This window comes from Crocodylus siamensis, chromosome 4, assembly GCF_052110815.1.
Source record: "Crocodylus siamensis isolate JL-2025a chromosome 4, ASM5211081v1, whole genome shotgun sequence".
Taxonomy (NCBI): domain Eukaryota; kingdom Metazoa; phylum Chordata; order Crocodylia; family Crocodylidae; genus Crocodylus; species Crocodylus siamensis.
Genome location: NC_143398.1, coordinates 119,020,943 through 119,037,402, shown reverse-complemented (window position 1 = coordinate 119,037,402; position 16,460 = coordinate 119,020,943). Strand labels below are relative to the sequence as shown.

The window sequence follows — 16,460 nt, the reverse complement described above, 5'->3', positions numbered from 1 at the left end:
GTGATTGCTAAATTACTTGCATTAGGGAAGAGTGGGAGACATTTTACAGCAGTTTTAGGATCTTTAGTGGTTTGGCATATAATACTTTACTTGATTTCCCTTTCTTTTTGGGTATAACAAGGGGGTTGGCAAATAATGCACTATACATTGCAATGGCACAGTTACCACCTTTTGCACTCTGACAACTAATACAGTTTTCTATACTACAGGACAACTGTCTCACCTGAGTTTGTTGTCCAATGCTAACCCATTGGGACAAGTGTGAGTGACTTTTGTCTAAAAATCTGTAAAGACTCTACAAATTGCCCTCTGCAATCCCTCCTTAAAATGTACCTCTTCCATGAAGCTTACAAATGGCTATGTCTATAAACCATCCATATGTTTTTCTTAACTTGTTGTTTCTTATATTATCAGCTCTTTGGGTCTGGATTATCCTGTTTTATTCTACACACACATGTGCACACACACACGCACGTACACATATGTGGCTACAGTATAAATAATAACTAATGAATTCAACCCACTGAAGAAGACATAAGTTGTTATTCCAGTAAGTCCCATGAAGTTAACTCAAGGGTAAGTTTATCCCAGCAAAATTATTTTAGGGTTGGAATGCATCATATGCTCCAAACAGAATAATAAATTAATGGGAAGAAACCAGAGAAAACTATTTACTATAAATTATGAAATAAGCAAGCAAGACAATGAAAATCTAATTAGCAAGCAAGACAATGAAAAAGATTGACTATACCTGAAATACCTGAAATAGATTTAACATGTCTTGAATAAGATATGATCTTGGCACACTTTTAAATCCCCTTTTCTACTGAAAAATAGTAGACAGAACTGGATGGTGAAATGATTACTAATAGCACAAAGAACTTCTTTCTTCTTTTGCTAAAGGTAGCCTAGCAAAAACAATGTTCTGAAGGAGTTACTATATAATAGTTTTATTAAATAAGTAGAGAGACAAGATGTGTCTCTGTTGAAAAAATAGAAATCACATGTAAAGTTTTCCAAAAATAATTGCTTCAAGGATCCTCTTGAATCCAGTGGCGTGCTTTTCAGCAGTGATGGAAAACCAGCAGTGCCCACTGAATTGGGTGTTTTGCCCTTCCAGAAGCCCATTTATTCAGGTGCCAAAAATGGGTTGAAGTTTAAGGGACTTGCTTTCAAAAATCTTGACAATGACAAATGACATTATTTGTAATTTCTACAGGGTGCATCTACATGTGCCCCTGACTGCACACTTGGTACTGCACAGTCATTTATTACTTGCTTTAGGTGCACAGTTCCAGTGGTGCATAATTATTTTTAGATGCTACATTGCTGTAGTGATGAGCTACGTCGCTGTAGCTTGTCACTATGGCAGTGTAGCATCTTATGTAGACCTGCCCACTATGGATTAAATCAAATCCTTAGGGAATACCTGAGCTTGCTATCCTGTGAAGGTCAAAAGACCAGGACTTCACAGTACAGCAAACACTTGAAAATACAGAAATCCAAAATTAAGGTACCTCCAATAACCTGATCTATATCCCTGTAAGCCTCCACAGCATCTATCTGAATTCACAAGACAAAGTTACATACACATGCACTATATCATCATTCTGAAAGATGTAAGTCACATACTACTATCCTTTCCTCTTTCGTGTCCTTGTGACAAGGTATTTAGCAAAATTTGCAGATTTGTCAGAATCTGACAGGCAGCACTGGGAGTGCTTGTACTATGGCCTCAAGCTGGTGACCTCTGGGCTGTCAACCATGCACCTTAGCACCCATGCCACCCCAGCCCCCTTATACCATCATTATAGTCTTCCACATCAGACATGTACAAGCAAGCATCCTACATACCCACAGATTTTATAAAACACATGTCTGGAGTATCTTAGAACTGGCATAGTTTTAAAGAAACCTGCACAGTAACAGTAACATTCTGACTAATGAATGAATTTTACCAGCCTCACAAAAAAGTCAAAGAAAAACTAAAAATAGGACTCACTATATTTTGAAGGCAAAGTATATGGGTTCCATCTGAACAACATGGGAAACCATGCTGTACCACTCAGGGGGCTCATCTGTCATCCAAAGCCCTCCCCCCCCCCCGGATCTGAACTGTCAGGACTATGCATGGAAACTGAAAGCAATTCTTATAGGATTTTATAGATCAAAACAAATATACTTGAATTGCAAATTATAAACCAGCATAGCCTATAGAAAACATAGAGAGGTAAGCTTCATATGACTCATTCATTTAGCTAAACCATCAGCTTCATTTAATACCAGCTGACCCTTAGGAGTGATTTTCATGTTTTGAGTTGTTTAGAGCAACTGATTGTATTCCAACCTGGTGGTGAAAAGGCATGAATGAATACAGTGAGCTCCAAGAAATGCTGCAACCTCCCAGTACATAAAGTAAAAGGGTCTTCTAGCCACTGCAATTACGTGAAATTGAAGGAGCAATTGGGAATTCAGAAGTCTACCTAGGCTTTAAAAACCTGCATCAAATAACAAACACATGGGATGGAATAAGCTAATCATCAGCAAAACTAACTGCACTTTATCAAATAAATCCAAAGAGGTGATACTTCCTCTCTATGGGGCATTGGTCTGACCGCAGTTGGAGTACTGCATCCAGTTTTGGGCACTGTACTTCAAGAAGGATATTCATAGACTCAAGAGGGTCCAGAGGAGGGTCACTCATATGGTTAGGGGCTTACAGGACAAGCCCTATGACGAGAGACTGAGGGACCTGGACCTCTTCACCCTCCACAAGAGAAGGCTGAGAGGTGATCTTGTGGTTGCCTACCCTCTCGTGGGAGGGTATAGCAACGGATCGGAGATGCTCTGTTCACCAGGGCGCCTCTTGGGGTAACAAGGAACAATGGTCACAAACTGACACAGAGAAGATTTAGGCTAGATATCAGGAAAAACTTCTTCATGGTAAGGGTAGCCAAAATTTGGAATGGGCGGTGGTGCTCTCCCCTACCTTGGGGTCTTTAAGAGAAGGCTGGATAGGCATCTGGCTGGGGTCATCTGACCCCAGCACTCTTTCCTGCCTAGGCGAGGGGTCAGACTTGATGATCTGTTGAGGTCCCTTCTGACCCTAGCATCTATGAATCTATATACAGCTCTGGTAAGGTCCCGTAAGAGATTTTCTATAGGCAATCTGCATCACCTGTTGAGTCTGGATGGAGCTTTGCCAGTCTGCCCAGATTATACCCAGATGCCAAGGAAGCAGATCATTTTCTGGTCAGGTCTAATGAATGACAGAGAAAGAAAGACGCTGAGCTGAGCATCATACTAGCGATATTGCAACCTAAGCCAGCTCACTGTTTACTGGATCAATTCCATGAATATGCTGAACAGGAGCGGTACCACACCTGTAGTATCTCATGTAAGAGTACTCTGTAGATAGAGGAATAGCTTCTCCAACTCATATCACTCAAATAGGCAGAATCACAGGCATCTGACGCCACGCATGCTCATCAAGGATCAACACAGCCCTCATGGTCATCAGTATTAAAGATAGCCAAAAGAGCCTAAACAATCATCTTGGGCATGTCACCAGCATGAATTGAATATTACCAGCAAAGGATCATTGCTGCTTAACACAGTTTCTGCTGTACACCAAGGCTTAAATCCAGGCTGAAAGAGATTGAAGGAAGACAAAATCTGCCAAATGCAGCCAGAAATGGATTGTCATATCCTTGTAGAAAGCGCTCATCTCAAAAGGGACATTGTGTGGATGAATGTTTGCACAGCACTCTGCAAATGTAAAGTCTCTCAAGTGCTAAATTATGATAAGAGGACTTACGATGCTCCTCATGTGTTTCAATAATATTGTCAGACGGGTCCCCTCATAGGTAATAACTAACTGTACTCCAGGTTTATGATCAGGAGATTTAGGACCTGAAAGATATAAAACGAATAGATTTTTGGTTAGGAAAAAATACTAATAAAATGCTTAGCTAAAGCATTGAAATAATATTAAAAAGACATCACAACAAAATATTATAGGCCTGAAATTTATCTATCATTTGTTCACTATGTAGTATCCAAACAACATTTCCCAGTTGAGGATGAGATTTTACATTTTCCATTCATCATCAGCCTGAATTTCAGCTGGAATTTCATTATCAAATTGTTAAGCTTTTTTAATAGCAAAATTAAAAACAGTGAATGGTGCTGTTTGTGATTTTCTCATATTATTCAAATATTGGCTTTGGATTTCTGTGCGAAGAAAACAGCTTCAAGCACTATAGGCTTCAAGGCAAATAAAGTCAGCACAGAATTGGGGCCAAATAAATTTATGGAGGCACATAAGAGCTGGTAGAAATGTAAAACTATTGTAGATTTATGACAACCAGCAATAGCAAGGGTAAACTGTTTCTATTCTTCTCTGTATTTTGCCAGTTGCAGATTTGATCTCATGGTACTGAGAGTCACTAAAATGCAGTTATAGAGTCTGATCCCATTCCCACGAAGTCACTGGCAAAAATTCCCTTGGCTTCAAAGCAAGCAGAATCAGACATACAATCTGAAAAAAAGACAAAGCATATCTTGTCCCTTTACTTTTAGAGGTTCTGTTTGCAGCCAGCTGTTTTTAATAGTAAAAGAGGTGTGGCCTTATAGTGGGAAACCCAATGTATAATGGGAGTCAGTGAGTTCCCTCAGTGTAAAATCCCAGTGGACATGAGGCCTTTATTGGGAAGCAGCTAGGTGAGGTCAACACAATATCTTCCCATAGCTTGTCTAGTGATACACAAAAAATGGACTTGTCTCTATTAAGGTTTTACAGAAAGATAACTTGTGCATGGTATTTCTTCTTCTGAAAAAACACAGCTCTTCTGGCAGCAAAATAATACCCTCTGATTCTGTAAAATTCGCTGAAACCAGAGCTAACTTATGCTAGGTCTGAAACTAGTTCACAATATCTAGTACTATACCGATAAAAGTAAGAGTTTGCTCCTCTTAACCCCTTATCCAATATAGTGAAGCAAGCATGAGCTATGTCTTTTTCCGCTTATGTTGTTATCAACAAAAGCATCTGAGCTCAAGGTCTCCACCAGAAAAGTGCCTCCCCGCTGCTGCTGGGTCTTTCAATCTACCACTCAACGATTAAACATCTTTGGGAAAAAAATGTGAGATGGTGGTGAAAGAGAAAACAACGTAGTTGCAGTTGCATCCTTACCCTGGCTTCCTTTAGCTAGAAATATATAGTTTAAGAGGCAAAAATAATAAGTTATCATACTGATCATGGAAGCACTAGCTTCACTTTGTTAGAACTGGGTTTTTTTTAGAAGGTATTGGATCTGCTTTATCTTAAATAGCAAATTGAAGTCACCCCAGATAGGCTTTTGACAACTCCCATTCAATTCAGGGCTAGATTTTTTTTTGTTTGTTATCTATCTCACTTTTGTCTGTATCCAGCAGAGCAGCCATACCTGCAGTTGTAAGAACAAGACATGACAGTCCCCCTAGGACATTTAGTTATGGCACACTCTGGAACAACCCACAGATGGGAGGGCATGAAGAGCTAGTCAGATTGAATCTGTTACTTCAAAAAAACCTCAAATGCTTAAGCCAGTGGTTCTCAAATCAGGGTGCTGCGGCAGCCTGGGCTTCCAAGAGAGCCTTGCAGGGACGCCACAGCGTGCCACTGCTGCGACCAGGTAGAACCGCCCTATATGCCTTGTACACAGCAAGACCAGGAAGGGCTGCAGCAGAAGCATGCACTCCTGCCTGCATTGGCGTTATCTGGTAAAACTAAAGCATGCAAGTGTGCTCAGTGCTGCCACAGCCCTTCCCAGCCCTACCCTGCACGCTCCTCATGGAAACAGAGGTGCCTGGGTCAGTTTCACCTGGCCACAGTAGCAGCACCCCAGCTGAGAACCACCCAGGTAAGATGAAGCAGTACAATAGTGGTTCTCAAACAGGGTGCCACCAGGAGCAATTATGACTGGCTCCCAAATAAGTGACATTCTTGGAACGGTTCAAGCCTGTCCTCACACGCAGAGAAATAATATCTTACACATGGATTTTGAAGAGAAATGCAGAGATCCTTGGGAGCTTCTCATAGTTATGATATTTAATTTTACATACATTAAACAGAAAAACGGATGTACAGTGGTAGCAATTAAACAAAAAAATACAAATACACTCAAAACTTTGGGAATCTCGGCTTCCTATTTTACAACTGTCCCCTATCTTTCAGGGAAGGGAAGCCCAAACGCTCCTAAATGTGAATGATGGCTTTTCATGCAAGCAAATGATTGCTGCTTAAATATAAAGGCACGCATTGACACAGCTTATAGCTTTATACAATACAAGGGATGGCCATGGTCAAACCTATGCTTTTTATTAAATAGAAAACTGCAGAGATGTGGGAAACCTATATAACTAGAAAGTGAAGATGCTGCTGTCTTCCTGCTGCAGCAATTTGCATACCTACTCTTTGCAAAAGGGCTTTTTTTTAATTGGTCACATTTATTTTTTTCAAAGCTGGACTGACTGCTTTATTAAAACCTCATGATAACCTCCTTTTGATTTTGCACAGTACCTAGGAATGCTGAAAGGCACCACTTAAGTGAGGGACAAGGGAGAAAAAATCCAATGAGCTATAGGATTTCATACATCCTCTGCTTCTCCTGGGTGATTATAGGCACATGGAAATTGGTTAAATAGTTTCCCAAGAAGAGCCATAAAATAGATATTTAAAAAAATGTGCTGAGGCAAAGTTATTGCAAAAAGAGGGTATAACACTAGAGCATGACAGACAGTGTAATACCAGGGAGTTGTGTTTGAACATAAGGGGACAATTCTCTTGAGGGCCTCTGTTGACATTGTGAATTGCAAAGGGTCAATCTGAGCAGTTTAGAAAGAACAGCACATCTCAGAGACTAAATTACAACATTTGAATGCAGCTGAGTATCATGCTTACTGCTCTCCCTCCTTCTCCCCTAGTTTTTCCTGTCATCTTAAAGTTTTAGAAGCTGAGTTTCCAGCCAATTCTTCATCTGGAACCAGACTTTTTAAAAACAGAAATGTAGATGGATAAATTTAATTGTTTTAAATCAGACTGTGGGTAATAAAAGCCAAAGAGGAGAAAATACATCTTTTAACCACATGTGCACCTGAAGTCTGTGACAGACATCCTTGATAGAAGTATAACGATTATTATTTACATTTTTCCAGTATTCTAACAAAGCCCAATCTGAAAATAGGGCAGCTGGTGGTCTCCCATTCTAAGGGTCAGCATTGTTAGAAGGTGGTACACCTCGTTTGTTCTCTGTCACAAACTATGGTCAAATACTTGCCTGGAAAATTTCCGCTGATGCCAACTGAAGCAAGATTTCACTTCTAGGAATTGATTCTCTGCTCACTGACATCAGCAGAAAAACTCCAATGGCCTATGACAGTGCAGAATCAGGGCCCGAGTGCATGAATGCCCAAATTCTGGCCCAAGGGCTGAGTAGAGGTCACTGAGTTTTAAAATCAGCCTTGTGGCTGCTGTTTTGCTGGAACTCCAGGGTGAGATAAAGGTCATTGCTGACTTGTGTTCCAGATGAATGCAAACACCCAAACAGTCTGTAGTCATCTATCAAAGATCATAGAAATAGTACGATGGGGGTTCAATTAATTTTTTTATTATAAAAGCATGCATATTAGTATGCAAATTAATTGCAGCCTTGAGCTGCATGATTTGTGGTATTGTCAAATTTGTGCTTTCCTAATTTATGTGGACAGCCATTTTTAAATATGATGTAACACTACCAGTTGGATCTTTATGATCTCCTTAATGTTTTTGACTTGGTCATTTTGAAACAAATCATACATTTTTTGGCTGCCATGATGTGTGAGAAATTAAGAGGTAAGACAAGAGATGCCAGGGAGATTGACCAAACTTCTTAGTGGAAGATTATACTTTAAACAACATTTTGCAGTTATGCATATCAGCATCACACGATGGCATGCACTCTTTAAGTAAATAAAACCTCACAATATGCCCATGGGATAGATGAGTATTATTCCAACTTCTATATCTTGGCTAGGGACAGAGGTTACACATAAACTGGTTTAAGTAATTAGAAACTGGTTTAACTTGTAACAGAACAGATGTTCAGTGCACATAAACCAGTTTGAAAATGGCTGAAACCAATTTGAGATAAATCTTGTTGAATATAATATTAGACTTAATTGATTTGGGTCAAACCAGTTTATGCAATGTCTGTCCCAGACCCCTTGCTAGCTGAAGAGAAAGGAGATCCCTCCAGCATCCCAGCATGCTCCCTGCGCTGGGTGGGGGCACAAAATTTATTTGGTTACAAAACTGATTTAGCCTAGCCAGGTTAGACTAACCTGCAAAGATTGAATCAATTCAGGCTCAGGCTTTCTGAATGTCTGTCCCTAGCCTTTAAGATTTGTATCCACTGGTGGAATGGCCTCAACTTGATGATTTTTTTATCAAAGGCTGTTGTAACCAGTTCAGTTTCAGGGCAGGATATAGTAAAACTAACTGATTTATCAATGGCTCAGTTTGGTAAAGAATTGTAATTTTTCAAATCCTTAACTGTTGGTACCTGTTGGTAACTGTTGGTAAGTTATGATACCCTCTTCCTTTGCTTAAGCCTCATAAGGCACAATGACGCCTCACCCTATGCACAATGAAGAGCAGAAACACAATGAGAGTGCCTGCAGCAAAAGCCCCATCTGGAACTTGGCTAACTTCATAAGAGAGAACCATCATGTATCTCAAGAAATAGTCCATCAGCCTTTATTCACTAGGGACAATTATAATCTGGGTGACTGGGACTTTGTTTGGAGTTGTGGCATGAACGTATTTCCATTCAGGGAGCTTGGTCTGTTTTAAAAGGTCAGATGTCCAATCTCATTGGTGGTTTGAATATTCACAACTCTAATGTCAATGAAGCAGACCTTAATTGTGATAGCTGGGAACCTGGCTTATACAGTTAGCCAGTAGGGGTGTGTGAAATGGGCTATATTCAGTTAGGATTTGGATTCAGCATGAATCGGAGACAGTGATTTGATTTGTTGATTTGGATCACTGTCCCTATTTCGATTTGGCTGAATCTGAAGATTTGATGCTGATTCAGAGAATCAGTGATTCAGCCATAGACACAGCTTTAAATGTACCTCGAGGTACCTGAGGAGGCACCAGTCGCCAAGCAAGGGGAGCACAGGGGCGGGAGGAAGTGCCCATGCACCCATGCACTCTCTGGTGGACCCAGAAGGAGACCGGAAGTGCTCCATCTGTCCCAGCATCACAGCTTTCACAAATTGCCTGGTACCTTGAGGTATGTAGAAAAAACATTTAAAGCTGTGTCTATGTTTGAATCCCTGAGTCTTTCTGAATCTCTCCGAATCCATTCGGAGGGTTCTGATTTGAATCGGAGAGATTAACGGGTGTCCTGATTCGATTCGGATTTAGAGATTCAGCCATCGAATTGGGCCGAATCTCCACTGAATCGAATCAGGCACCCAAGCTTTGCACAGTCCTATTAACCAGTGGAAATGACAATAATGGATTCATTTCCTCGGTGTGTTCAGGTGGCAAGTCTGCTATTTTAATACTCTCAGCATGTATGATTCAATCACAGGAAAATAATGTAACCTGATATGTCTTTGATGGATATTTTCCCACAAATAACATTTTTTTTTTCTCCTTAATGGTCATCCTGAAATGCCTTATGCAAAATCATTCTTGATATCTGCTCCCTGCTGTAGCCAGCTAGGAGTAACGAGATGCTTACAATATTCAGCGCATTTCGGAATTCAACCCAGTGGGAATACTGAATCAGTATTCATGTCAAAGTAAATTTAGCACTGATTTTTAATCTCTTCATTGCTAGGAGCACAGTACAAATTCATACATTTTAATTTTTATTTTACTCTCTTTAATAAGTGTAATTACCTACAACATTTGAAAATTAAAGCAATGTAAGTGAAGGATGCTGTCTTAATCAAAATTAATAACCTGCTTATTATTGGGCATTGGTTTTATTGTATAGTCATTCTAGCAAAGTGACAGGTGTTTCACCTGCATAAGGGCCAAGGGGCAAACTGCCAGGGTCTCAGAAAGGAAAAATTCTTTCTAAAGCCCATTCGGCTTTTGCTTGAACACAGAGGCTGCATCCACACATGGTGTGGATGTTTGGTTCCCCAGGGACAACTAGCAGTGGTGCACCTTTCACCATTGCCAGTTGTCCCCAGGGAATGCCTGTGCCATGCATGCTCTGGCATGCAGCAAATTACCCTGAGTGTGGTAGGAGAGGCTGGGGCCAGTACTGGGCTGGCCCCAGCAGCCTTACTTGGGGTCCTGGGGGCCTCCTTCAGTTGTAGCAGCAGCAATTCTGCTGTTTGGAGCCTGAATGGCAGCTGCAGTATGGCTCTGGGCATCTCAGCTCCACTTCTGAGTAGCATATGCTGCCTGTGCGTGTGCTGCTTTGCTTTTTTTCTCTGCAGTTTTTTTTTTTTTGATCCCTGGGTATCTAGGGGGCAACCCCCCCTCCCCCCCTTGCTGCTTTCTTGCAGCATAGAGAACAACTGAATGTGCAGTATGTGGTGCTGTACACTTGCCTGAGGCACCAAATACCACATGGCCATGCTTGCCTGGACATAGCCCGAGAGGGAAAATATATTGAGATTCATATTAGCCTATAAATGAATACAGTTTGTGATATGCAGAGAATCTCTACAGGATTCTTCTTACAGAGCTTCCCCAGCTCATGGACCCAGACTATGGGCTTCATTCTCACCTCTGATTATACAGAAAAACTCACTTTTAAATTGGGAACATCCGAAGATACTGGAGGGAAACCTAGGCCAAACATGCCAGCATCCTGTGTTCACTCAACCCAGCAAATCCACTCACACACAGCGAATCCAGGAAACACGTGGTGAAGTCTTTCAGGGGTGCCCCCTGTTGCTACTTCTATGACTTATCTCTGGTGCTCTTGAGAGCAGCAATGGGGATGTCCCAGAGTGGTTTAATTGCTTAATTTCTAGGTTTAGTACATACAAGTAGGAGCACAGGCTGTGCTCTCTAGCAGCAACCTCAACAGTGCCAAGGAAGTGTCTTCCCTTCATTGCACAGGGTGGGTCTACCCAGGCACATGCTCCACAGTGTTCGCAGTAGATTGAGGGAATCTCCATAAGCAATTCAGATACTTTCTTAATTGTTATTTTGTGTTCATACAGTGCCAGGCACCATGGGGTCCTACCTGGGATGCCATTATGATACAAATAATAAAAACCAATGGTTGCTTACAGATGTGAATCCTCCCCACCGAAACAGCATTTTACTTTCAGCTTGGCGTGTCCCTGTGCCACAGACAGTGCATGCCCAGAAGAGGTGTCGCATTAGTTTGACCTGGCTCACCCAACGTCTGTATAGATCGTATGCTTCAGCAGGGCTTTTTGGCACTTTAATAGCTGACTGAAACAGCTTTAGACAAAAGTGCCAAAAAGCCGCATTGAAGCACACAATCTATGCAAATGCTGGGGAGCTGTGTTGAACTAACTTGATGCCTCTTCTGGGCATACACTTTTTTTTTTCCATGTCTGTCAGCAGCTAATGTGCAAGCAGGAGGAGGTTCCCCTTCAGAGCTGAGTAGGGATCTCAGGATTTGACCCCATATATTAAAACAAAAAGGAAATACATTCACTTCCTTAGGCTCAGATCTTAACTAATTTTCTGACTACTCAAGTCTTTTAAAAATTAGGATTTTTTTCTGCTTGCTTTTTAGGGTAACAAGAGTTGGCTATGCATCTTAAAAGCAGAGTCCCCCCTGAAGGAAAATGTTTCTCTACAACAACTTGTAAGGCCTAGCAGGCCTTGCATCTTAATTTATACATCTTTCATGGTCCCTCCACCCCCAAGCTAGTCTTTGTCTCCTTTACTTCACCACAAAAATATCTACGCAGTAAACTAGCTGGCTCACCAAATACTCAGTAAATAAGTTTTTTTTTTACCCAGAGAAAAATATTTTCCTCTGTATAATGTATAATGTATGACTACACCTGATGAGGCTCTATATGGTCAATTGCTGAGGGCACCAGCCTGGGTGCTAGGAGACTTGGGTTCAGTTCTCTGGCACCGAATGTGACCTTGGAAAAGTCATGGTCTTCTCTGAACTTACTACTACAGCACATGAATACCTTGCAATTTCAGAAACCGAAGTACAAGGACATTTAAGCACAGACCCTCAAAAGGTATTTAGGCACCTAGCCCCTATTACAATACCTAAAATGTAACACATGTAAAATGGGAATTGCTAATGATTGCATGATAGTCATTGTAAAAATCTTATTTCATTTCTATATAACTGCCGCGCGGCACTCTCACATTTATGTAACCTTGAAGTCTTGGCTGTTAATCAAAATGAAAGCTTTGTATTTTTCTACACTTGTATCAAGCTGCACATGTGCATTCTATAAATTTCATTTCTTATCTGTAAGTGTCATTTCTGCATAAACGAAACTTATGTAGAAAATCTACCTAGTAACTACTGTGTAAAAGAAACTATCCTATCCCTGTATGCTTAGCTTATATCATAGTTAGTGTCACAGAGGCAGTCCAACCAACATCTATAAAAGAGGCAAAGAGGCAGGAAGTAGCAGAGATGACGACTGGACAACCCTTCAGGATTGATCACCCTGTAAGCCTGTCCTCAGCCTCCCCGCCTGGGCGTATCCCAGCGAAAACTAAGGCCTCGAAAATCCAACAATCGGCAGCGATTCACTGCGTTACAGTTTTATTATTTTTCATCCTGTTCATGAGCTGTTGACCAGCCCTAGGACTAACTAGTGGGCAGCTGCACCTATCATTGGACTAGTTCCAGTGGTGGAAAGCAAGGGCTTACTGGTGAACCCTGTGGGCCAACAGACCCCCTTTGTATCCGGCATACTGTAACTGAAGAAACATCAGAGACTCCACTTCTTGACTGCCTCTCTTTGTAGCTTAGACAGCATATCTACGCTTCCGTACTTGTATTTACCGCAACTTCGTTCCAGCCTGTCTCCCCTCTTATTCGTAAGAGGGTGAGGCCAGGTAAGTGAATAAAACAAATTTTTACTTCACTTTATATCTACTCCGTAATAACTTCTACTACTAATATCCCATCTCAATGAGCTGTTGACCAGTTCTGGGACTTAAGGAGTCGGCAGCCACACCTATCATTGGACTAGTTCCAGTGGTGGAAAGCAAGGGCTTGCTCCAGAACCCCGTGAACCAACAGACATCCTATAGACTTATTACGGAACACTAACAACTTACTCTAACTCGTCTACTTGTGCCAACTTGGCGAACCTTGAAGGCGGTTATAAAGCTACCTCCAATCCTGCCCCACAAGCCGCGCGCTCGCACAGCTCCGTAAAGCCCGCAGCTCCCCAAGCGGTGCTGGAACCGCTAGCCCGGCATTCTGGCACAGTCATATAGTATGGTAAGAGAAGCCACACAGAGAGAGACAGTTCATTAATTCGTAAATTCTAGCTTGAATTCTGGGCCATCTTGGGACAATCCTTAGTGTAAACTGCAGCAACTATTAAGCAGTTTCTAAAACTGTTAAGAGAGGTACAGCGACATCTTGGTCATAGTCCTGTGCTGCAGGCAGGGGATGTACTAGAAGCTACAATGACAGTTTTACACTAGCCTAAGACCCCCTTGCACAAGGGGAATCATTCAAGACATGGCTCAGTCAGTTATCTTTACCTTGTGCCAGCATAGGTAAGGATGACAGCTTGAGTTTGAAAAGCAGAGTGAAACACAATGGACACGGAACAGAGATGGTACTGTTGGGCTGGGTTATGAAATGCACAGAGCTGAATACTTTGGAGCGGGAGCATAGAGCTGATGGAATTGTTCTGGTGCAAAGTGTAACTACAGCCTGCAGAAGATGAACTACTACAGAATTAGCATTAGATAACAGCAAAATATATGTTGCTTCTTGGTGGGGATGCAGAACAGAAAAGGGAGGAAGTTGGAAACCTAGGCTGGTTAAGATAGCAATGTAAAGTCATTTGCTGATTGAATGGCATATTGTAATACCACAGCTATCATTAATAATGAATGCTTAGCAAGATTAACCTTACAACCCCTACTCACTATGAAACTCTCTGCCTGACAGGATATATCTAGCAGACATTATTCTTCCCATATCTTGGCATATACATTATAGTATATAATGCTTCAAACCCTTCCCACCAAGATTGTTATTTAAGAGAAATTTTCTGTTTAAAAAGAAGGCACGGTTTAATTTCCATGTATCTAAATATTTAGGTGGAGGGGAGAAGTAAAATGCCTTATGGGGTGGCAGGTTATATTTCTAAAATATCTGAAAAAACCTTTAAAAGCTATGAAATAAAAAGTGCATCACATTACTGGTGATCATTTATGACAAAACACTTCTGCATAGAAACCTTTACCATTGGATTTGGTTGGACCCACATTTGCACTACAGCCTTCAATGTCACCACGGACATTTCCTGTTAAAAAACAAAAACAAAACTAACAATTTACATACCCAGTTTAACAAATGAGGATTCTTCCAATGTGTCATTTTTCGACCCGTCCAGGAAAAAGCTAAGTACGTATTCATTCTGAAATCAAAGCAAATCAAATAGGGAATATTAAATGTTGTGCATATTAATGGGTGTGTTCCTTTTACCCCCTTAGCCCTGCTGGATGGCCTGTTTCATGTATGTGCACTAAAAGAGTAAGCAACAATGGTGAGCTTCTTCCTCCCCATTATGAAAAAAGAGACCAGGATGGGGACAGAGTGCGGTGCTGCACTGTGAAGGCAGATGCAGGCAGATGCAAACAGCATGAAAACAGGGTTCAACAGTAAGCATTTGCAAGCACAAAGCTGTCTTTTTCAGGGACAGCAATAACAAACATGCCCAATAGTGCCAGGGTGATATTAGCAGGATGGCTCAGGAAATCTTCTTCCAGTTGTCACCATTTTGCTGCTTCTCATTAGTATGCCTCATAATAGCAAGGCCAGAACTTGGTTTCAGATTCACATTTCTAGCTGGTGCATATCCTTCCAAAATTTGCATCATTGTCATCCCTTGTTCAACCTCCTGGGCTAATGAAGTAGAGCACAAAGACTTGTATTGTTCCTCTACAACCAGGCTGAAATTTATCTGTATGGACCAGGCCAGCATAAAGGCTGTGACCATACGAAAATCCCACTTTGACTTAAGTGGTGCATTCACCCATACAACCTCTCTATACTGTCTCACTTGAAAAATGCCTAATAAAGGGTCAACTTTCTGATAGAGGCCAGACACATAAATGTGAGGAAGATGATCATATCTTCCCACATAGTTTAAATAGTATCCACCTCTTGCTATATGTTATAGATTTTATTTGTATCAACTGAGCTGCATAACTTGTATGAACCTATATAACAGGTAGTTTAATTCAGTTTCAGAGAATTAAAATAATAAACCAAATGCTTCAGTCTCAGGTAGCGTGCAATGCAATAAAACTGTGAATTTTAAAATGAACTCTTATAAGGCTTCTGAATCAAAGCTGGACAGTAATTGCATTTTATTAGCTTTTTCATAAAAGAACATGTCAGAATGTCCATTCTTAATGTGGTTTGACCTGCTACATTCTTATCAGTGTTATTGGGATTGACAGGATAGCGCACAGAGCGCTGCACAAGAACCTTTCTTGATTCTAGCATTCAAATGTCATCAGTGTTTTTCCAGACCATGAAAAATACAATGTGTCTTTTATCAACAGCACGTCCTACATGTAACGTTTGTCCTCCTTCAACAAAATGTGGCACGATTTTAAGCAAGACACAAAAACAGAAAAGGAAGAGTTTGGTGACAAATCTGGGTTTATCAGACAGAAGAACAAGAAGGAGCATATGTTCAGCAGTAAGATAAGATTTAACAATTTGGATTTATTTTGGCATTTGCTTTTTATTTTGCATTTGAATAAAAACCCCACCATGCTGCTTTAAAAAAAATTAATTTTTTCTTGATTCAAGTGAGATGAGAAGTAATTAAATCATTAACATGGAGGTTAATGATAAATAATAAACCTGAGTGTTGACAAATATGAGGTTAACTTTCATCCTGTAGGAATAGTTCATGTAGAAAAGCATGTGCACCTGCTTCAGGTTGTGGGTTTTTTCTTTTTTTCTTTTTTTTTGTATGAAACAATAGGGTTATTCCCTGTAGATCCCTATTTGCTTTCTCAGCACAAGTCTCTCCACTTGTGCAGGTGTAGGAAATCTCAAGCATTGAAGAAGTATATTTTTGGCAGCTCGGCTTTTATTTGACAGCATGAAAAGAAGGCAGAGAAACTTAAGTAGCCATCCTACTTTCAAAATTTGAGAGGTGAAGAATGCGGGAGCCGGAAGGCAGGAGATGTTAATACACTTGAAAGGGAAATAAAAATTCTATATCAAGCAGCTGGTTTT

The 16,460-nt window shown here is 40.8% G+C and overlaps 1 protein-coding gene across 1 annotated transcript in view; it reads right to left on the bottom strand.

Annotated features, from left to right (window-relative positions):
• The window catches only part of PIK3C2G (phosphatidylinositol-4-phosphate 3-kinase catalytic subunit type 2 gamma), a 367,788-nt gene that overhangs the window by 44,680 nt on the left and 306,648 nt on the right, over positions 1-16,460 (bottom strand). The window contains exons 29-30 of the mRNA XM_090041603.1: positions 14,544-14,619; positions 3,818-3,912 (exon numbers count right to left, since the gene is read on the bottom strand). Of these exons, the coding sequence (XP_089897729.1) occupies positions 3,818-3,912; positions 14,544-14,619 (171 nt within the window). The remainder of the gene's footprint in view (positions 1-3,817; positions 3,913-14,543; positions 14,620-16,460) is intronic.